At 52.7% G+C, this 20397-nt stretch overlaps 10 protein-coding genes across 10 annotated transcripts; 5 read left to right on the forward strand and 5 right to left on the reverse strand.

Annotated features, from left to right (window-relative positions):
* Positions 1-164: 164 nt before the first annotated feature.
* Positions 165-908, reverse strand: BZA70DRAFT_225794 (ubiquitin-conjugating enzyme/RWD-like protein; the record flags this gene model as incomplete). The annotated part of the gene is made up of 3 exons (XM_064910213.1): positions 165-493; positions 551-764; positions 828-908. Coding segments are annotated over 3 exons (624 nt in total), but the record flags the coding sequence as incomplete, so codon positions are not given.
* A 777-nt stretch (positions 909-1685) lies between these two features.
* Positions 1686-2488, forward strand: BZA70DRAFT_291339 (HSP20-like chaperone; the record flags this gene model as incomplete). The annotated part of the gene is made up of 3 exons (XM_064914286.1): positions 1686-1707; positions 1781-2100; positions 2171-2488. The coding sequence occupies 3 exons, from the start codon at positions 1686-1688 to the stop codon at positions 2486-2488; spliced, it is 660 nt and encodes a 219-aa protein (XP_064766339.1).
* Positions 2489-2938: 450 nt separating this feature from the next.
* Positions 2939-4055, reverse strand: BZA70DRAFT_291340 (uncharacterized protein; the record flags this gene model as incomplete). Its single annotated transcript, XM_064914287.1, has 3 exons — positions 2939-3650; positions 3708-3910; positions 3966-4055. The coding sequence occupies 3 exons, from the start codon at positions 4053-4055 to the stop codon at positions 2939-2941; spliced, it is 1005 nt and encodes a 334-aa protein (XP_064766340.1).
* Positions 4056-6003: 1948 nt separating this feature from the next.
* BZA70DRAFT_228131 (uncharacterized protein) lies at positions 6004-6162 on the forward strand (the record flags this gene model as incomplete). The annotated part of the gene is made up of 1 exon (XM_064910228.1): positions 6004-6162. A coding segment is annotated over one exon (159 nt), but the record flags the coding sequence as incomplete, so codon positions are not given.
* Positions 6163-8464: 2302 nt separating this feature from the next.
* BZA70DRAFT_283391 (40S ribosomal protein S27) lies at positions 8465-9725 on the forward strand. The gene is made up of 4 exons (XM_064913424.1): positions 8465-8583; positions 8768-8785; positions 9209-9296; positions 9356-9725. Exons 1-4 carry the CDS (start codon positions 8581-8583, stop codon positions 9493-9495), a joined length of 249 nt encoding a protein of 82 aa, XP_064766342.1. The 5' UTR covers positions 8465-8580; the 3' UTR covers positions 9496-9725.
* Positions 9703-11405, forward strand: BZA70DRAFT_283392 (Polymerase/histidinol phosphatase-like protein). Its single transcript, XM_064913425.1, has 2 exons — positions 9703-10464; positions 10550-11405. Exons 1-2 carry the CDS (start codon positions 9931-9933, stop codon positions 11315-11317), a joined length of 1302 nt encoding a protein of 433 aa, XP_064766343.1. The 5' UTR covers positions 9703-9930; the 3' UTR covers positions 11318-11405.
* BZA70DRAFT_241505 (P-loop containing nucleoside triphosphate hydrolase protein) lies at positions 11398-12860 on the reverse strand (the record flags this gene model as incomplete). Its single annotated transcript, XM_064910533.1, has 2 exons — positions 11398-12517; positions 12571-12860. 2 exons carry the CDS (start codon positions 12858-12860, stop codon positions 11398-11400), a joined length of 1410 nt encoding a protein of 469 aa, XP_064766344.1.
* A 1730-nt stretch (positions 12861-14590) lies between these two features.
* Positions 14591-17028, forward strand: BZA70DRAFT_312402 (VHS domain-containing protein). The gene is made up of 6 exons (XM_064914986.1): positions 14591-14832; positions 14942-15029; positions 15091-15166; positions 15223-15460; positions 15511-15566; positions 15616-17028. Exons 1-6 carry the CDS (start codon positions 14673-14675, stop codon positions 16738-16740), a joined length of 1743 nt encoding a protein of 580 aa, XP_064766345.1. The 5' UTR covers positions 14591-14672; the 3' UTR covers positions 16741-17028.
* BZA70DRAFT_283402 (phosphatase 2C-like domain-containing protein) lies at positions 17029-18609 on the reverse strand. The gene is made up of 3 exons (XM_064913426.1): positions 18433-18609; positions 17867-18346; positions 17029-17789 (listed from the first exon to the last, which is right to left on the reverse strand). Exons 1-3 carry the CDS (start codon positions 18482-18484, stop codon positions 17056-17058), a joined length of 1266 nt encoding a protein of 421 aa, XP_064766346.1. The 5' UTR covers positions 18485-18609; the 3' UTR covers positions 17029-17055.
* On the reverse strand, positions 18606-20384 carry BZA70DRAFT_297088 (uncharacterized protein). The gene is made up of 3 exons (XM_064914553.1): positions 19537-20384; positions 19414-19471; positions 18606-19176 (listed from the first exon to the last, which is right to left on the reverse strand). The coding sequence occupies exons 1-3, from the start codon at positions 20095-20097 to the stop codon at positions 18992-18994; spliced, it is 804 nt and encodes a 267-aa protein (XP_064766347.1). The 5' UTR covers positions 20098-20384; the 3' UTR covers positions 18606-18991.
* Positions 20385-20397: the final 13 nt, after the last annotated feature.

Genomic DNA, 20397 nt, shown 5'->3' on the forward strand with positions numbered 1-20397 from the left:
CAAGCAAGATTATTTATATAAACCCATCGTAACAATCAAATCAATGCCGTCTATCGTACACAGACTCGTCATCGGGCGGAGACCGCGCGCATGGCCCAGAGGACGACCAGCAGCGAGAGCATGAGAGTGAAGCCGCTCATGAACGATAATGTGCGCGCGGTCGTAGGCTGAGATGTGGTTGTGGTATGAGTTGGTGTGGTTGTAGTCTGATTCGGTGTAGTACTGCTCGCCACCATCGTCTTTTGCGCGCTATGGCTGTCGTTGATATTCGTACCCTCCGCTCCAGGTGCCGCCGCCGGCGTCGTCGACGTGGACGAACTTTTATCAGCCAACAGGCAATCATTCCTCACCCTGCACTTTGGACACACAAACGACCGACTCCTCTCCGCAATCTTCCGCCGCGTCTCGTCCGGCACGCCGTCTATACTCCCCACCGCCCCATCCGCCGACGTGAGCATGAACGAGCGCAGCGCTACCAGCGCCATACGAATACCTATCCTCTCTCCACGTCAGCTACATCCACACCTCACTTCACGAAACAAACACTCACCCCACGCAGGCTGCCACTCCTCGACATGGAAGTTGCTGATCGACAGACAGATCTCGCGGTTGACTTCGAACCTGCCGCTGTCGTGCAGGAACCGGAAACTAGGCGGTGACATGGGGTAGTTGCTCGGCAGGTTAATCCGGCCATGGTACAGCCCGTGCTCGTACACACTCGAAGGCGGACCACGGATCACAAAGTGCCATTCAAACAGGTCATCCTGCAGTTATCAGCAAACGCGCACAAAACAACGTCATCATCATCAGTATAAACAGCACAGTACCTCAGCCGGAGCAGCGTAGATATCAGGATCCGCCTCAGCCAACTCTTTTGCCTCACGCAGGATCCGGCGGATGGCAGGACTACTCCTTCCAGAACGAGGTGGCATCTCGCAGTTCTTCAAAAAGTCTTTAAAAAGCACAATTGAGGAGGACCACGTCGAGATCGGACTTGTCGGTCTCTGCCTCTTCGAAACCAAAACGTGGCGGCTTTGGATCTGAGAGGCCCTAGTGGATTAGGGGGGTTGAGTGGAGTATGGCAGTTCGACCTCCAGTGCTGCTATATTTGATATAGAAATATACTAAATCGACTAATAGAATTTTCCCTGATTTTTCTGTATAATTACTACTGCTACTAAAGCACAGAGAAGTAAAAGCGCCGACAAACAAACGCAAACAAAGCTCCTCAGACTTTCTGGAACCTGCCCGAGACGTCACCTTTCTTCTCTCTCCACCAAACTTTGCCTGCTTCCTTCTTTTCTTCCCTGTTCTCTTCTTTTGCTCAAGTCCACTTTCCAGCATCTGCAGAACTGCGAGATTTCTTATTCTGGTTTATTATAATCTTTTTAAAGTAGGTGGTTTCTTTTTGTATATATGCGCATGGTGCGGATCGAGATGGGTTGAGAGTAGATCGAATCGAGTTGATCACAGCAGCAGATTGTCAATCAGACTCTGTCTGAAGTTCTTCAGTTTGCTATTATTCCCCGTTACAAAGGAACTGTTAATAAGAAGCTGAGAAACTGGATTGATGAGTCCTTGATCGAGTTGATACTCGGTCTCGATTCGCACATGTGCTATTCACTGAAAGCAATCTCATCTGATTCTAACATTTTATAGAGCAATACCTCGTTACATCAATCACTATGACCTCAATTGTTCCTCAAGGTACGTTCACTCTCTTTTTTTTTTTACACTTTCTGCATGACTGCTCTCTGCAGACTGCTGACACCTCCTCCAGTCCTATGGGCCCAGCGCTCAAACGCCTCGGACCCCGAGAAAAACCTGGTGTACCTAACAGTCAACGCGGCCGACGTGCCGACGCCCAAGATCGAGCTGACGCCGACGAAGCTGTCGTACGCCGGGACCGACGCCTCGGGCAAGAACTACGCGATCGAGATCGAGTTCTTTGACGAGATCGATGTGGAAAACAGCAAATACCACTCCACCAACCGCGACTCGTTCTTCTTGCTGCGGAAAAAGGAGGCGCGCGAGGAGTTTTGGCCGCGGTTGTTGAAGGATAAGAAGAAAGTGCATTGGTTGAAGACTGACTTTGATAAGGTGGGTAGTTTTTTTTTCTTTTCTGTGGTTGTGTATTAAGAGCATCTGCTGACTTTCTCATGTCGTTTAGTGGGTTGATGAGGACGAGCAAGAAGCCGCGCCGACTGACGACCCATCGCAATACGGCGGTGGCCTTGACTTTTCCTCGCTCGGCAACGATCTCGGATCGGCTCTCGGCGGCGCAGGCGGTATGGGCGGAATGCCTGGAATGGGTGGTATGGGCGGCATGCCCGGTATGGGCGGTCTGGGCGGTATGATGGGCGGTATGGGCGGTATGCCAGACATGTCGAACCTCGGCGGTGGATTTGGCGATGACTCTGATGATGATGATATCCCGGATGGAGATGACGCGCCTCATGCTGAGCCTGAGAGTGAGGAGGCAAAGTAGAAGTAAATGTGTTGCGTGTTCAAAATCGTATTATAGTAAATATAGTTAGTAAATAGTGATTGTCCAATATTTTTCTGAGTACTCATTTACACACCATCATCTTTACAAACGTAGACTGAGGAGGCGGAGTAGATGTGGTTGTGCTGCGTGTTCAAAATAGTATTATAGTAAATATAGTTAGTAAATAGTGATTGTCCATATCATTTCACTTTCCCATTTACACACCACCGTCTTTACAAACGTAGACTGAGGAGGCGGAGTAGATGTGGTTGTGTTGCGTGTTCAAAATAGTATTATAGTAAATGTTTAGTAAATAGTGATTGTCCGATATCATTTCACATTCCCATTTACACACTACATGACTGAATGCGGCATGTACTATACTGTATACAAAAAAACAAAAACTCCTAACATATGTTAAACAAAAATGACAGCAGCTAACTTTTCAGATTACTCCTCAGACAGAGCTAACCTATCGCCGCTCTCTTCCTCATGGTCGCCGTCAACACTCTCCGCGCGCCGTCGCAGATCCGACATATCCCAAGCATCGCCCTCATCCACATCGCCGCTGTCTTCGTCCTTGCCGAACTTGCCTTGCTCGAAGAGCCACTTGCCGGAGTGCACGATCGTGTCTTTCTTCTTGATTGCGTCTTCCTCAGCCGCTTTCTTGCTTAGCCGCTGCGCTTTCCATTTCATGAACGAGTCGTAGGTGACGGGCGTGAGGTCCGAGCCCAGCTTGTGGCGCTCGGTTTCGAGGAACTCTTCGAGCGTGAGGGTGGGCTTGTTCTTTGCGGCCTCGCGCTCGGCCTGCTTCTGCTCGTTCGTCTTGAGCGTGAAACCAGCCGGGAGCGAGTGCTTGTACTGGCAGTTGTCGCCGCCGTTCGGACAGGTCCAGAACCAGCCGTATTTCTTTGTCTCGACGGCCTCGATGAAGTACTTGCAGACGATGTTTGTGATGACTTTCGGGTTGCCGTGTTTGGAGAGCACGACCGAGCGGAGTTTTTCTTCGTCCCAGGAGTCCATCTCGTCTTTCTTTGTTTGCTCGCGCGCGTCCGTGTAGAGATCTTTTTTCTGGGTCTTGCGCTCGATGTCCATGTCGTGGCTGAACTTGCATCGCGCGCCTTTTGTGCACTTGCCTTGTTTGTAGAAGATGCAGAGGACCCTGTAGAGATAATGTAAGTAGCGTGTCCAGGATATAAAAAGAAAGAGGAGAACTCACGTCTTTGGGTCAACACCAAACGGCACTTTCTGAGTCTGTAAAACAGGATTGAGAATCTCTAACGCTTCAAGCTTCGCCTTCTCTGCCGCTTTCTTCTCCGCCAGCCGCCGGGCCTGCTCGGCTTCTTTCTTCTTTTGCAGGCCGGACACGCCCTGGTTTTCTACTTGGGCCACATATCTCTGGACTTTTGCTGATTTGTTTTTCTGAGGGGGAGTTAGTGAGTGCGAAGACGTGAGATGAACAATAGAGGGGAGATACATTTTTCAGGCCGAAAGTCCTGTCGGTGACGGACTGCTGCTTTTTCTGGATAATGTCCTTTTTCGACAGTTGCTCCTTCTTAGGCGGCATGGTGCAGCACTGTGAATAGTTGAAGCAGGAAGAAGGTCGAGATCAGAGGTTCTTTTTTTTTCTTCTGGTCGATGACGACAGTGAAGAGAGGAAGAAAGAAAGTGAGTGTCTACCGTTAGCAGGCTGACAGGGTGAGGGGGTTGTGTGTTTTTGAGTACACGTTGTCTTTGTAGATGTTCTACTTTGCTTTGATAGAAGACAATCAGTTTGAGCAGGATTGAGCGCATATTACAGATACATCACAGACATTGACATTGGGACATCAACATCGAGGCACACAGACAACTACACATCTACACACTCAACACAATGATCACAGACAAGCAGCTCAACACGATCGCGATCTCGCTCGGCACGGTGATGATGGGACTGATTGTGGTGTACCATTTCGTGAGCGTCAACACGCGCAAGGCCCAGCGGTCATGAGAGCGATGAACGAGGAATAGCAGCAAGAACAGATGGAGGGTGGAGTGCAGAATAAAGCATTGGATTGACAAAAGGTGAGAGAGTGAGTGCAGGAGAAGCGATGACTAAGCGATTACTAATAATATATGTTGAATGTGTAGTTATGGATAAAAGAGATATAATACAGAATATGTGAATAGTATTTGAATGTGTAGGGTGGTGTGGAAATAGAAAGTAGAATGTAGAAAGTAGAAACAGAGAGTAGGATAAGATAGCCGGATTGGGTAATAAGGATGATGCAATAGTTACAGCAACAACACACAGTAGACAACACAACACACAGCAACAACACAACAGCAACACAGATCACATCAACAGATGCACCGCCTCAGCTTTACTCTGCTCAACACACTCAAAACACAAGAAGATTCAGTCCATCCAGACGGACGGATGCGGGGTTCTCCGAGTAATCGGGGCCAGGAGCGGGAGCAGAACCCGTGTGACTCAGTGAAGTGAATCATGGTGTTCCGATACCGATAAGCTGAGATAGGATGTAGTATACTAGTTGATAGTGTATTGTATAGAAAATATAAGAATATATACTGAATATATCTTATAACAACTATATTCCATCTATAATCAACACAGATCTCATTGCCTTCTCGGTGCAGAGCAAACCTCTTCTGATCGCTGCCTCAACCCCTCCCGTTTAGTTATCCCATCGCCGGATCCAGCCTCCGCCGCCCTCCCCCCTTGCTCTTGGTGTGTGTTTGTTCTGAATAGTACTGCTTCCAGACTATCTACTCTATCTACTCTTCTCTACTCTTCTCTACTCTATCTACTCTACTTCACTCTACTCTCCTCTACTCTCTGAGTATGACGTTCGGGTATACCCTACAGCCGGTGGACCGTGCAGTCTGGTGGCGCACGCCCGTGCTGCCGCCTTGTCGAGGCCATCGATGGCCGCCCGCTGATTCTTTTTTCCTTCTCTTCCTGATCCGCGGTGATGTGGTGGTGTTGTTGTAGATGTGGTTTGTAATCGTCTTATTGTAGACTATTCTCTATCATCATCCTCATATCACTCTCAGAAATATCTTATCGCCCCCGTCCCCCCCTCTATCGCCCTATCGCCGCTATCGGCCTCTGATCAGCCACTATCAGATCTGTGGCGGTGTCCCATCACCTGACTGTGCACCAACCACTCCGCGTTTATGCCCCAACTGAACTGCTTCACCGCTTTTTTCCTCGATTTTTTGCGCCGTCTTCGCTTTTGCTGCTTTCCTCTCCCATCCTCTCTTCTTCCTCCATTCTCTTCCTCTTCCTCTTCCTCTTCTCTTCCTACTCCTCCTCTCATCCTCTTCCTCTTCCTCATCCACATCCCTCTCACTCCACATCTCCTCCACCCCCATCCCTCTCTCAGCCTCCGGGCTGCGGCCGCCATGACGCTCGCCCCTGATCTCAACTCTGCCCGCTCTCCCGTACCCATCGCTCCCTCAATGACCCCCTCCGTCGCTTCCGCATCCGCCTCCCAGGCCCCCCCATCTGCCAGAACTGCTCCACCTCAACCACCCCTCTCTGGCGCCGCGACGAGTCCGGCCAGGTCCTCTGCAACGCCTGCGGCCTCTTCCTCAAGCTCCACGGCCGCCCGCGCCCAATCTCGCTCAAGACCGACGTCATCAAATCGCGGAACCGCATCAAGACCTCCACCGCCTCTGCCGCTGCCTCAACCCCTTCCTCGGCCCTCCGCGCCGCAAAGCAGAAGCACAGTCACCACCACCAGCACCAGCACGACTCGGTCTCCTCCAACCCGTCCTCCAACGCCTCCAGTGCCTCTGCAAACTCTCCCGCCGTAGCCGCCGTCTCCAGCCCGGCCCTGCGCGCTTTGCCTGACAATGGCGGTCTGATGCACTTAGCTCACGCCCTCCACCAGCAGGAGCAGCATCAGCAGCAGCAGCAACAACAACAGCAGCAGCAACAGCAGCAGCAGCAGCAACAACTACACCACCAAATGCCCCCCTCCCTCCCTCACGTCAACGCCTTCGGCGAGATCAAGAACGAAAGCATCGACCGATCACCCCGCGTCAACGGCCACGCTGTCTCCCCCCTGCCGCCCTTGCCTCGCGCCCTCGGCCCCTCCGACATGCTCACTCCGCCCCAGCACAACTCGCCCCAGCAGAGATACGAGTATGAGTCGCTGCCCCCGATCCAGGCGCAGGTGGCCTCGAACGGCACTCCACAGCTCGGCCCGGCCACACCGCCGTCAAACAGCCTGCCGCCGCTCGGTCGTCGCGCAAACACCCCGCCGCATCTGTCGCTCTCGCACGACCAGCGCGATCAGTCGCCTCATCCGCCGGCATCCTCGTACACGCTCGAGTCGCTCATGGCCGTCAACCAGACGCTGCGCACGCGCGTGTCCGAGCTCGAGCTCGTCAACGATCTTTTCCGATCGCGCATCTCTGAGCTCGAGTCGAACGAGGCTACCGCGCGAAAGTCGGAGCTGACCCGTCGCGAGATCGAGGCACAGCTGCAGAAGAAGCTCGAGGAGTCCAGCCGCAAGGGCATGGAACTCCAGTCGCGGCTTGAAGAGCTCGAGATCGAACGCGCTCGTCAGATCCATATGCAGCAACAGCAGCAGCAGCAGCAGCACGTCAATCATCTGCTGCATCTGCCGCTGCCGCACACTCCTGCCTCGCCTGCATTGGACGGATCGTCAGAGTCGATCGAGGCGCAGCACCTGCGCAAGAAGATGCGCGTTGCAGAGCTGGTGGGAGGAGATGTCGGTAGTCCGGTGATCAACGGACTGTCTGGCACGCCGCCTTTGCTGCCGACGTCCTCATCCAGAAACGGCACTCCGCATATGCCGGCGATTCTGTCGCCGCAGACGTCTTCGTCGATGCACAACCACCACATTCCGCCGCTTCAGCTGTCGCCGATCATGAGTAAGGGAAGTCCTACGAGCAGCAACTTTAAGCCGGAGAGCGGTAGTGGTGAGGGTAACCACGAGTCTGCGAGCGCAAACAACACAAACAGCAACAACAACAACAACAGCAACAGCGGCAGCACTAATATCAACAACATCAACGGGATAAACGCCAACCCGGCAACTCCAGAGATTAACAGTATCCCGCATATATCGAGCATGACGCTGCCTCCAGTCTCGAGCATAACTTTGCCGCCGATCAGCGCGCCTGGCGACTCGCGCTGAGCGCGCAGCATGTATATTACCCAAGCGACGCTTTCGAGCAGGAGAAGTTACTCTTGTTTAATAGTGCTATCATAATTCTGTCTTGATCTTATTATTGCTATTACTACTGCTATTTATATTATACTGGGAAAAATTTGGGAATGGGATGTTTTGAACTTGCTACTCGGAGTATGTGACCTAAAAAGTTCGTCAATTTTGTCTTTTTTTATTTTTTTTTGATCTATGTTCATAGTTCTATCTGTGTTGAGTGTGTTTTCTGTAGTGTTTATTTGTTGTGTTTTATACTTAATCAAGATGGTCTCCAGTCAGACTTGAGTCTACTTGACTTGAGTCTACTTGACTCGAGTCGGACAGAGATCATTGTCAAATAGTCAGGCTGCTGTATTCTTACTGTGTACGTACTATACCCAGCCGTGTATGTATTCACTTATTGAAAAGACTGTATTAATTACAACTACACTATTGTGACTATAATAAAGCAAGCCGATATGATACCTATCCGGATAACAGATAGCGATCCACAACGACGGTTATCGATATCTAATCGTCGCCGCGATCCACCAAAGCACAATAGCCGGGGGAGGTCATGTGATATTAGGGCCCAACCCTACACCAGCAAAACGCAGTCACGCTCAGCAACGACGTCCACCCTCCGCGCATAAGCGTCGCGCGGCATGCGCAGGTAGTCCACTTTGGGTACGCCAAAACGCCATAGCAAAGACGCGTACCCCGCCGCACCCGTTGCCCGATCGGGAAATTGAGGGCCGGGTAAATTGAGGACGAAGGTTTCGCGGGCGACGCTCAGTTCTTTCCTTTCCTTCCTTTCTGTCGCCAACCGTCACCAGCTCCTGACTCTTCACCCTTTACACCACCACCTTTTCTTCTATCCAACAACAGTAGTTATCGTCAGTCAAGATGGTATGTCGTGGTCTTTGTCTGATTGTCGTTGATGTGTGCGGATGAGCGGGTGTTGGGCTGCGTGTGCTGTCGGAGCATCGAATATTTTTTCGCTGCTTGCTACACCTCACTGCTCCTGCTCTCCGCCGTCTGCTACGATCAATATCAAATGCAATGCAAATACTAACCTCTCTTTTCTTTATAGGTTTTGGCTCAGGATCTCGTATGTCTCCAAATGATTTATGTGGTGTGCTGTGGATGTTGTGTAGTGCGGTGCGGTGCGTGAACAGTGTGGCAAGAGGCTCGGCTCAAGTGATTGCAGATTTCGACGCATTGCAATCATATCGACTGAGTCGCCGAGTGCGTTGAGGTTATTGTGCAGTCTGTATAATGCAGTTTCTTGTGCTGCTTTCTGTGCGGATGGTCAGGGACAGTTGGGTTGGAGTGGTCGGTGATCTCGTGATAGTTGCATCATATCGCCGAAGACCCCCCATCATCCAGCTCACCCATCTCAACACCTTCTGCATCCTCTCTTGCGCTTCAGTCACTGGTCTCTTTCATCATATCTTTCAAAGTCACCGCACTGCACCACACATCACATCGCCGAAAGTCGCGTGATCTGTATCTGTATGCTGACATTTTCTAGCTCAACCCCTCCGCTCAGTCAGAACTTAAGAAGCACAAGCTGAAGCAGCTCGTTGCCTCGCCCAGATCGTTCTTCATGGACGTCAAGTGTATGTGTTCTGTCTATTTTCAAAAATGATCCAAGTAGAAGAGACTAATGAGATGATAGGCCCCGGATGCTTCAACATCACCATTGTTTTCTCGCACGCCCAGACCGTCGTCATCTGCGGTTCGTGCTCTACAGTCCTTTGCCAGCCGACCGGTGGTAAGGCTCGTCTTACCGAGGGCTGCTCTTTCCGCAAGAAATAAATGTGGCAACGACAGAGCGATTACGCCGGCTGCTCTTCTATCTTGTAGAAAGAGTATGCTGAGTAAGGTAATCAAATGTCAGGATCAAAAAAAGCACATTTATGACACTACGAAATAAAAAAAAGACTAAAACACAGGGGAAAAATTGTTTCTTGTTAATTCTATACATGGTTTGCACATCTTTTGTATTTATATTGGTTTGTTTAATAAAACGGCATTACCATTTAGAAGCAGAAAAGGGATGGAATGTGGATCGATGCCGCGCGGCGCAGGAGATGTCGCGTGCGTAGATAACGTAGATTGTAGTTGTATTCTGTATTGTATCTTGTGCAGTTGTTGTATCTGCTTGTTCTATACTGTATTGTTGTTGTATACTGTATTGTACTGCTGTAGTGCTTTCAGAATCAGACATCACAGCCCATCTCTTCTCACCACATGCCTCTCCCACCCCCCCACCGCCGCCCTCACCGCAAGCTCCTCATCGCGGCCGCCGTCCTCGTCACCTTTGTCTTCGTGCACCTCCTCAACCGCCCAGACGAAGTCCCGTCCGAGCCCGCGATCGCGTCCGAGCTGGGCGATATCATCAAGCAGCAGCAGCAGCAGCAGCAGTCGTTGCTTTCCGAGTCTGAGCACGAACGAGCACGGACTGAGAGTGCGGAGGGAGCTGTTGTTTCTGCACAGAGTGTAATTGCTGAGCTGCAGATTGAGAAAGAGGAGTCTTCTTCTTCATCATCATCTTCTTCTCTAGATACTTCAAACATCAACACACACACCGAAGACCAGCAAATCATCATCAAAAAACTGCAGACAAGCATGCACTCGCACCACTCCCACAGCGGCGACTACGTCATGCACGCCAAAGACCATCTCGAGGAGATTGTGCAAAAGGCAGTGCAGATGGGGTTCACGACGTATTGTCTGACCGAGCATATTCCGCGGAACAGGCTTGCGGATTTGTATCCCGAGGAGGTGTGTATTCTTTCTTTCTCCCTTCTCTAGCTTAGTTGGAGATCCAGCTTAGTTGAAGAGCAGAGCACTGCTAACGACACCGCAGAGCAAATTGACAATCACAGACCTCGAAACCACATTCGCGAAATTCTACGCCCACGCGCGCGCCCTGCAAACAAAATACGCCCCGCAAATCACCCTCCTCGTCGGCTTCGAGACCGACTACATCCGCGCGGACGAGTACAGCCCACTAATCAAGACCCTTCAAAACACCTACAAGTTCGACATGTTCGTCGGCTCCGTGCACCACGTCGCCTCGCTCCCCATCGACTTTGACGCCGCGAGATGGACGGCCGCGATGCAGAAAGCCGGCGGAACACCGCGCGCGCTGTTCGCGGCCTACTTTGACGAGCAGTACGCGATGCTCGCGGACCTTCGTCCCCCTGTCGTCGGACACTTTGATCTCATCCGCCTCTTCGCGCCCGCGGACGACACCGCGCGGCCGATCGCGCGCGACTGGCCTGACGTCTGGGCAAAGATCGTGCGCAACGTCGAGTTCGTGATTCGCTACGGCGGCCTCTTCGAGCTGAACTCGGCAGCCATCCGCAAGGGCTGGTCTGAGCCTTATCCGCGGAGCGACGTCGTGCAGCTGATTATGCAGAAGGGCGGGCGGTTTTGTTTGTCGGATGATAGCCATGGGTTGGCGCAGGTGGGGCTTAATTTCCATAAGGTGGTCAAGCATGTCAGTCAGTTGGGTTTGAGGGAGCTGTATTATCTTGATTTGGATGATAGTGGAGAGGCGGTGGTTAGGAAGGATGAGGTCGAGAAGTTGATGACTGATCCGTTTTGGACGCAGTACGACAAGCTGTGGTAGTTATGATCGATAGTATTTTGATGTCTGTATGATGATCTGTAGTAATTTGTATGATGATATGTGATGATGTAGTAAAACTATTACAACTCATTCAACACCGCCCCCACCTCCTCCACGATCCCCGCCGCAATCGTATTCCCATCCTGCCGCAACACCACCCTCCCCAAATCCTTACTCTCCCTAAACGTCTCCAGCGGAAAACACCCTTTCCCCTCCACCTCAATCTCGACCACCGCGCTCTGCCCGCTCACCAGATGCCGCGGCTTACTCTTACTCACCTTCCCGCTCGCCTTATCCAGCACCGCAATCAACTTCGTGATCTTCACCGCCTGCGACGAGCGGCCTCGGTACACGATCGCGTTCGAACCCTTGATGATCGGCACCCGTAGCTGGAACAGAATCACGCGGGCGGTGAACGTCCGCGCGCGACGCACCGGCGCAGAGGTCAGGCCGCAGAGCACGTCGCCCGCGCGGAGATGCACGAGGTCGATGCTCGACAACCCGAGCTGGACGTTATCGCCCGCGACAGCCCAGTCGCGCAGGTCGTTGCTGACCATGATTGTCTTCACTGTCGCAGTCTGCATGCTCGGCACCACGACCACCGTCTCGCCGGATTGCACGTTCCCGCTATTAATCCGCCCCGTCACATTCACGAGGCTCGACGACGACGACTTGAACACGTCCGTGACCGACACCCGCAGACTTCCCTTGATATCCCTTTCCACCAGCCGCAGATTCTCAAGCTCGTCAAGTAACGTCGGCCCGTCGCCGTACCACGCCAATAACTCCTCCTCCGTCGACCGCCGCACAATGTTATCCCCCGCCAACCCGCTACACGGCACAAACGACGCCTGGCTCTCCGCGAACCCGATCGAGGTCAGGAAAGCCTGCATCTGCTCCTTGATCTCCGCGAACCTGTACTCCGCCCACCGCACGTTGTCGAGCTTATTCACCGCGACGATGATCCGCTGCACGCCCAGACTACGCACCAGCAGCGCGTGCTCTTTCGTCTGCCCGTTTTGGTTGAATCCGGATTCGAACGCGTTTGGCGAAGAGTCAATCACGAGAACGGCAAAGTCGGCCTCGGACGCGCCTGCAATCATGTTGGGAACAAAGTCCTTGTGGCCCGGCGCGTCGAGGATCGTGAATGATACTTTTGGCGACTCGAAGTAGTTTGTCGCCACATCAATCGTCACGCCCCTGCGATTGTTAGCATGCGCCTCTGCTAATATCAACAAAATATAGATAAATACCTCTCGCGCTCCTCTTCACTCTGATCGAGCACCCACGCAAACGCAAAGGATCCCTTGCCAAGCTTATCCGCGTCGTGCTTGTACTTATTTATCGTGCGCTCGTCAATCGCGCCAATATCAACCATCAGCCTGCCCATCAACGTACTCTTGCCCGCGTCCACATGCCCCACCACCACGAAATTGACATGCGGCTTCCGCTTCGTCTGCCCGTACTCCTTCACCACGTCTACCTTCGGCTGCTTGACCGCCACAGTCGGCAGCGGCTGCTCCTCGATCGACAGCGCCTTCATGTCCTTTTCGAGCGTTTTCCCCGCCTTTGCTGCTTTCCCTGCTTTCTTGTTCGCCGCCACGGTGCCGCCTTGATTCTTTTGCGCCTCGCTGATGATGTCGTCGGGACTTGGCTTCTTGAAGCTTTTCGAGATCTCTTCAGCTTGCTTGGCGGTCACTGGAAGATAAAAGAGGGGGTGGTTAGCAATCTGCTTCCATATCCTGTCTCCTTCGTCGTCGGAGTCGCCGTCGTCATTGTAGTCGTAGTCAAGCATCTCTGATTCGGGTGGTGAAGTAGTTTGACTACCGTTCATTGAATCCGCAAACCCAGACGGCGCGCTTTCATGGAAAAAAGTAGACGGCGAGGACAGTTCATTCTTGATCGGCGAAGAAGCAGCATGCGTAGAAGACTCTCTCGACATCGCCGCCGACGACGAAAAACTCCCGTTCGAGCTCCGCGATCGCATGGCATGCATCGACGACATCGTGCTTTTAGGAGGCGAGATCGAGCGCGCGGCGTGCGTGGACGGGTAGTCTGCGAGGAACTGCGAGAGGCGGGACGGGGCAGGCGACTGGGACCTTGACGTCGGCTGGGAACCCCGCAGCGATGGTTTCAACGATGAAGAGTCCGGATCGGCTGAGGTCGCGCGAACGTCCTCCATTGGTTCAGATGGCTGCTGTGCTTGTTCTTGCTGTAACCGTTTCGCGGCACGAGCTTTTGCCAGCGCCGCGAGCTTTGATGAGCCGCCCAGTAAGCCGAGTTTCGGAAGAGTGGGAGCGCAGGAGATCAGATCTGAATGCTTCATCTGGGTTGGTAGACGCCATGGGATCCCGTCGAACGCCGAGAGAGTGTGGGTGAGTAGTAGCGGAGAGTTTCGGTTGTGGGTGTGCCTCTGTCTGCTACTTCTGCTGCTGCTGCTGCTGCTACTGCCGCTGTGCTTGCTTCGCGAGTCTTTGAAAAGATGTGAACAAACAACTCCGAGCTGGGGGGAAATATAATCGCGAGAGGACAAGAGCGCGCGCGAAGGACGAGAGGAGGGAGAGCGGGAGATGCGAGGACATGGAGGATAAGACAAACCTTTTGACTTTTGCGCTGCTGTTTTCTTTTTCGCGTCTTCTTTCTTTATGATGTCTTGAGAGGGGATGAGTCAGTCAGTCAGCATGCTGGAGGAGGAGAGGGAGGAAGAAGAGGACAGGAGGGGAATGTACCACGCAATGCTTTGACGGCTTGGTCGACGTCAAAGTAGGAGTCCCAGACGGCGTCGCGGATCTGGGCAGGAGTGGCGGAGGTGCCGGCGAGGATCTCTTTGACTCTGTCGATGGCGTCGTCCATTTGTTCTGTTAAGCATTGGTGTTAGTGACGTTGAGTGTCTGCGATGAAGATGAGAGATAGCGTACGTTGCTCTTCTGGAGAGAGGTCTGGAGAGAGAGGAGATGTTAGTGATTAGTAGTTAATAGAGATAGAGAGGAGATGAGATACCATCTTCTGCTTCGTCGTAGAGATCATCGTCTGGAGGAGGAGGTTAGTGGAGAGTAGAGGAGTGGTGAAGTGATGAGTACAGACCGTCGTAGTACTTCGACATTGTGAAGATGAAGAAGAGTAGAATATATACAATAGAATAGATAGCTTATACTATCAAAGAATAATAGAACATAGAAAGATATACAATAGCAACAGAAGAAAGCATTAAGAAGCCGCACAGCAGTTAAGACGACCCACAACTCAAATCCACTCGCAGGTCACATTCTGCCTCCTCACCGCCTCCTCCCCAACTTCACCACTTTCCTCACTCCCTTCATCTCTCTCCACCTCAATCATCCCGCCTCTGCACACAATGTCCTCCTTCGGCAGATACTCCGACACCGGCGGCGGCCCTTCCAGACACGAGTCCTATTCCGAACGGTTCCGTGTCCAGGACTCCCGTCTCTCGGCCGCAGGGCCGGCTGTTCACCGTTCCGACGCACCGGAGCGGTCGCGGCTTAGCAGGTTGATTGGTATGCAATGCTGTGTATTCTGTTGCGCTTATTCTTATTATTATTGTTGTTGTTGCTATTGTCGTTGTTGCTGCTGCTCAATCTATTACATCAAATGCTAACTCACCAGACCGCGCCTGCGACCCCTCCAATCTCGAGCCAAACCTCGCGCTCAACCTCGAAATCGCTGATCTCATCAATGAAAAGAAAGGAAACTCGTATGTTGTTCTACAGTTTTCTTAACCAATCTCTTCTCAATCTTCTAATTACATCATCCAGCGCCCGTGAAGCTGCCTCGCAAATCGTCAAGCTTATCAACAGTCGCTCATCTGCAATCTCCATCCTCGCCCTGGCCGTACGTCTCCTCTTCCTCTCCTCACTCTTCCTCCCTACCCACACTAACTCTTCCAGCTCCTCGACATCTGCGTCAAAAACTGCGGCTACCCGTTCCACCTGCAGATCTCGCGCAAAGAGTTCCTCAACGAGCTCGTCCGCAAGTTCCCCGAGCGCCCGCCGCCCCGCTACTCGCGCACCCAGCAGCTGATTCTCGAGTCCATCGAGGAGTGGAGAGAGACTATTTGCCAGACCAGCAGATATAAAGATGATCTGGGGTATATCCGGGATATGCACAGATTGCTGGCTTATAAAGGTGTGTTGGTCTTGTTTCATTGTTGTTTGAGCTTGTATTGACTCTTCTAGGATACTCCTTCCCGGAGATTAACAGAGACGATGCCGCCGTCCTCAACCCGTCCGATGTACGTATTCCATCAGTCCCCCTTTCTTGTACTATTGCTAACCTCTCAGAACATCAAATCCGCCGAAGAACTAGAAGAAGAAGAGCGCGACGCGCAGGCGGCAAAGCTGCAAGAGCTCATCCGCCGCGGCACCCCCGCCGATCTTCTCGAAGCCAACCACCTGATGAAGATCATGGCCGGCTACGACACCGAGCACCGCACCGACTACCGCGCCAAAGCGGCCGAGGACCTGGCCAAGATCCAGCGCAAGGCAAAGTTGCTGGACGAGATGCTGGACGGCGTGCGTAATGGGGACGCGATCGGGCGGCAGGATGCGTTTGAGGAGCTGTATAATGCAATCAAGAGCTCGCAGCCAAAGATTCAAAAGATTATAAAAGAAGAGAGCGATGACGCCGACGCGGTCCAGAGATTGCTCGGGCTGAACGATTACATCAACACCGTCATTACAAAATACGAGACTGTCAAATCCACCAGACGGCCAGGAAGCAGTGCCTCGTCGAGCACAACCCCGAGCAGAACCGGCTCGCCGACGGTGTCCAGTCCGACTGCGGCCAAGTCCTCGTCGACTGCTGCTTCTGCTGCCCCTGCTGCGGCCGTCAACCTGATTGATTTCGACGACGAGATCGACGTCTCGCAGCCGCCGATCTTTCTCTCTACATCCCCTGCTCCTGGCGCCAGCACCGCATCCTCGACGTCGACCACTCCCGCTGCGTTTTCAAACGAACTTTTTGCATCAGTGGTTCCGCAGTCATCACAGTCACAATCACCTTCCTCCCCGCCCTTACAACAGCAGCAGCAGCAGCAGCAGCACTTGTCGACCGAGTCGATCCTTGCGCAGTTCAGAAACACGACGATTTCCTCGCCCGCGCCGATGCAGCCCTCGAACGGCATGCAATTCGCAAACCTCCTCAACTCCACCCCTTCGCCGCAGCAACCGCAGCAGCCTAACAACTCGTTCGCGGCATTCCAAGCATTGTCATCCTCCTCATTATCATCATCTGCCGCATCGCCTGCTCCTGCATCTGCACCACAGATGTCGTCGCAGTCGGTTCTGCTGCCGGCTACGAACCCTACACAATCCGCGATGCAGCCTACGCCTTCTCCTGCCGCGCAGCAGCAGCAGGCCAAACCAGCAGCGAGCAGTAACCTTCTCGATCTCGAAGGTTTGTTTTAGAGAATAGAGAGTGTATTGTTCTTTTGAGAGAGAGTATTTGCAAGGCGTTATAATCCACTGTTAAACGGCCTGTTTGTGTGCTGATGGTACATCTGTTTTTTGTTATATCTACGTTATATATATGAGTAGGTTGAATCTACGTGTTTTTGTTTCAAGGTAGGTTAGGTTTGAGGGTGGCATGTTGTTCGATCTGAATTGTTTGTTTAGTAGTCTAGTTTATTTCTCTTCGCGAATTGGCGGAGCATTTTGTGTTGCATTATCAATTTACGCATTCTTTAACTATTCAAAGAGCTTATAGCTATTCAAGAACACAGATCAACGACCTCTGATACTCCGATCCATAGCATCCTTCAACCTATACACCCGCAAATCACCAGTCCTATCCACCGGCTTCATCCAATTTCCCCACCCGGCAAGTCTGACGACGATACATGTCGCGTTATCATCACCCCCGACGTCCTCGGCATAATTAACCACCTCGCGCGCCGCGTCCTGCGGAGTGCCCCGGCCGGACCCGGAGCGGTAGCCGATCGAGGTGATGATGTCGACTATTTCCTGGTCCGAGACGAATTTCGAGACGCCGTCGGAGACGAGCGCGAGGAAGGGCTCGCTGCCGCCGAAGCCGGAGTCGGAGGTTTTGGAGTTGAGGGTGTATGACGACATGTCAGGTTCGGCGGAGACGCCGAGGCGTTTCATCGGGAGGTCGCCGAACGAGCGGGTGTTTTCGACGTTGCCGAAGCGTTCCTCGCCGAAGGAGTCGGTGAAGAAGCTGGCGGAGTAGCGGCGCAGGCGGTTTGATTCGATCGGGGAGGAGAGGTGGTGGGTTGCGGTGAGCGGGATGGCGAGGCCGCGGGCGTCGGAGATGACGCAGCGGGTGTCGCCGACGTGGGCGATGAGGAGGTGGGATTCGCCGCCGGCAAAGTAGGGGATCGCGGGGTTGCTGTTGTAGATCATGGCGGTGGTGCAGGTCGAGCCGCTGGGGCGGGTGGAGTTGATGAAGTCTAGGTCTGCCTGGAGGAAGGCGAGGGGGACGCGGAGGAGGAGGTCGCCTGAGAGAAAAAAGAGAAAAAGAAACAGTCAGAGGAGAACAGAGAATATGATACAGATAGAGATGGAGGAGACGTACTATCGCTGGTGAGCTGCCGCTTGTATTTCTCGAAATGGCCCTTCCATCGCGCCCAGTACCCTCCCACGTTTTCGCGCCACTCCTGCTCTAGATCCTCACCGGAATTGATATTCACAGTCTCGATATACGACGCCAGATTCTGCGCCAGAAACTCGCTGCACTGGGCGCCGCCGTGGCCGTCAAAGACGCCGTAGTAAAAGACCTGGCGGGTGGGATTGTCCGAGTCCTTGAAGCGGCGCGGGGTGAGGGTCGAGTTTGCGGGGACGGTAAGGACGCCGACGCAGTAGCGGTCTTCGTTGTAGAGTCTGTTACTGCGGGACGAGAGGTGGCCTAGGTGGGTTGGAGCGTTGAGGAGGGGGATGCGGAGGCGGGGAGGGGGAGGGGAGGGCGAGGAGGTGGTGGTGGAGGGTGGGGAGGGTGAGGAGGAGGAGGTTGTTGTGTAGTAGGTCGTGAAGGGTCGTCTGAAGCTGCTGATGAATTCTGTGAATAGTTAGATCAATATACATCTAGAAGAAGATATCAAGAAGATATCAAGAAGATATCAAGACATCAAGACAAGATCATACTGTAGGAATCGGCAATCGTCCACCTCTGCCGCTGCTGCTTGGCTGCGAGCATTGCGAGTTCTATAAGACTATCACTATCAGACTACCAGCGAGGTCATTTCTCTATTACTCTCGTTCTGATACAGATATAGATATAGAATATAGACTATAGAATACAGAGTAGATCCAGATGTTGATGAGGTGGGAGTTCACGCACTTTGGCTTTCGGACCCGCCGCGGCTCTGCGTCCGGCTTCGGTTCAATTCGCTCTGTTGCTTCAATTGCCTTATTCTCTGTTATCGTAGTTATATTCTTTTGTAGTCTTTTATGTATTGTGTATATTGTATATGTTGTATATGTTGTATATATTGTATATAATTCAACAATCATAATATCAATGGCAAACTCCGGCAGCTTGAATCCTGCTGCTTCCCTCCTAAATGCAAATCCTGATGCTGTTCGCTTCCAACCAGCGAAGAATACAAAACAAAACATAACGATTCATAAAACAGATCTCTGCAACTCTTCTTTTTTTCTTACTATTCATCCTCATCTCCTCATCTCATCTCTCTCATCTCTCTCACCCTATAATCCCACTCACAGACACAGTCAAATACATCGTAAGCGAGACCACGCCCAGCACGCCCACGACAGCGGGCGTCGACATGCTCCGGTCGGAGTCCGACGCGAGGTTTGTGCCGTGCCGCGTGCTCGCGCTGTATGACGACGAGCGCGCGTATGTGTGCGGTTGTGCTCGCGCTTCCGCTGTGGCTGTGGTTCGGGGGTGGGGTTTGAATGGTGTTTGTGTTTGTGTTGATTGTGTTGATTGTGTTGATTGAGCTGATTGAGTTGACTGCGTTGATTGTGTTGATTGAGTTGACTGTGTTGACTGTGTTGACTGAGCTGATTGAGATTGATATGGAGATGCAGCCTGATATGGAGATGCAGATGGAAATGGAGATGCAGCCTGAGATGGAGAAGCAGGAGATATAAATCGCCTACCTCTCAACGTCCTGAACTGCTCATACGCCTGCTGCTGCTTCATATGTTTCTCATAATCCTAAACGACTTCGTCAGCATACTCTCCCCACCTCTCTTCATCCCTCATCTCCTCAGCAAACTCACAAAATGCGGCACGTCGTCATTCAACCCCGTCGCATACCCCCCTCCCAACCCGCTATTCATCGGATTATAAGGATGCGACCCCCTCGGCACCCGTCGTCCGAAAACAGTCTCGTACTGGCCATACTCGCCCGACCCGCGCTGGTCCGCCGCCGTCTGCTGAGTGGTCTGCGTGCGCGCTCGCGTGCGCGTGCGGTTCAGACCCGAGTAGTGCTGCGACCGCCGCTCGCCCGGCGTGCGATAATACGGGTTCGTTCCTGACGAAGAGGAAGAGTATCCGGCAGCAGTATTCGCCGCGAACGAGGCTCTCATGCGCTCGTCGTACTCCCGCTTCCGGTCCGCGTGGCCGAGGACCGAGTACGCCTCCGAGACGGCATCGAACCTGGATCGGGCGCGTGCGCGGTCTGGCGCCGAGCGGTGGAGGACGCGGTCGGGGTGGAATTCTTTGGAGAGCCGGTAGAACTGCTTCTTGATCTCTGGCGCGGTCGCGGTGAGGGGGAGGTTGAGGGCGGCGTAGTGGTTGATGGACGAGGGAGGGGCGAATCGCGGCAGAGAAGCGCGCATGGAAGTAGCAGAGAGTTGTTTGCTTGTTCTTGAGAGTAATAGAAGCTGCTTCGACTGGAATTGAATCAAATCAAATCAGCCTGGAACCAGCACCACAGCAATTGAGATGCGGAAGAGGTCTAGAATCAGGCGGATTTGGCTGGGATCGAGGCTCGTGGAGTGGATGCCCTAAACCTCTGCTTATCTGAGATGGTTGCGACGGATGCTGAGTAGAAGAAGAAGTAGTAGTAGAAGAAGAAGAAGAAGAAGTAGAAGAAGAAGATGTCGAGAGGTGTAGTAGAGTACAGTAATATAGAATAG

This window comes from Myxozyma melibiosi (assembly GCF_037950935.1).
Source record: "Myxozyma melibiosi strain Phaff 52-87 chromosome Unknown BZA70scaffold_12, whole genome shotgun sequence".
Lineage (NCBI taxonomy): Eukaryota > Fungi > Ascomycota > Lipomycetes > Lipomycetales > Lipomycetaceae > Myxozyma > Myxozyma melibiosi.

Excerpts from the sequence above, each read along its gene's own strand:
- BZA70DRAFT_283391 (XM_064913424.1), top strand. Across the intron at positions 9,297-9,355 it reads GTTCTTCATGGACGTCAAGT|GCCCCGGATGCTTCAACATC; the intron begins GTATGTGTTCTG and ends ATGAGATGATAG.
- BZA70DRAFT_283392 (XM_064913425.1), top strand. The coding sequence starts at position 9,931 with ATGCCTCTCCCACCCCCCCACCGCCGCCCTCACCGCAAGCTCCTCATC. Across the intron at positions 10,465-10,549 it reads CGGATTTGTATCCCGAGGAG|AGCAAATTGACAATCACAGA; the intron begins GTGTGTATTCTT and ends ACGACACCGCAG.
- BZA70DRAFT_312402 (XM_064914986.1), top strand. The coding sequence starts at position 14,673 with ATGTCCTCCTTCGGCAGATACTCCGACACCGGCGGCGGCCCTTCCAGA. Across the intron at positions 15,167-15,222 it reads TCTCCATCCTCGCCCTGGCC|CTCCTCGACATCTGCGTCAA; the intron begins GTACGTCTCCTC and ends TAACTCTTCCAG. Across the intron at positions 15,567-15,615 it reads CCGTCCTCAACCCGTCCGAT|AACATCAAATCCGCCGAAGA; the intron begins GTACGTATTCCA and ends CTAACCTCTCAG.
- BZA70DRAFT_283402 (XM_064913426.1), bottom strand. The coding sequence starts at position 18,484 with ATGCTCGCAGCCAAGCAGCAGCGGCAGAGGTGGACGATTGCCGATTCC. Across the intron at positions 18,347-18,432 it reads GACGATTGCCGATTCCTACA|AATTCATCAGCAGCTTCAGA; the intron begins GTATGATCTTGT and ends AACTATTCACAG. Across the intron at positions 17,790-17,866 it reads GCGGCAGCTCACCAGCGATA|GCGACCTCCTCCTCCGCGTC; the intron begins GTACGTCTCCTC and ends TTTTTCTCTCAG.
- BZA70DRAFT_297088 (XM_064914553.1), bottom strand. The coding sequence starts at position 20,097 with ATGCGCGCTTCTCTGCCGCGATTCGCCCCTCCCTCGTCCATCAACCAC. Across the intron at positions 19,472-19,536 it reads ATGACGACGTGCCGCATTTT|GATTATGAGAAACATATGAA; the intron begins GTGAGTTTGCTG and ends GAAGTCGTTTAG. Across the intron at positions 19,177-19,413 it reads GCAGTTCAGGACGTTGAGAG|CGGAAGCGCGAGCACAACCG; the intron begins GTAGGCGATTTA and ends CCACAGCCACAG.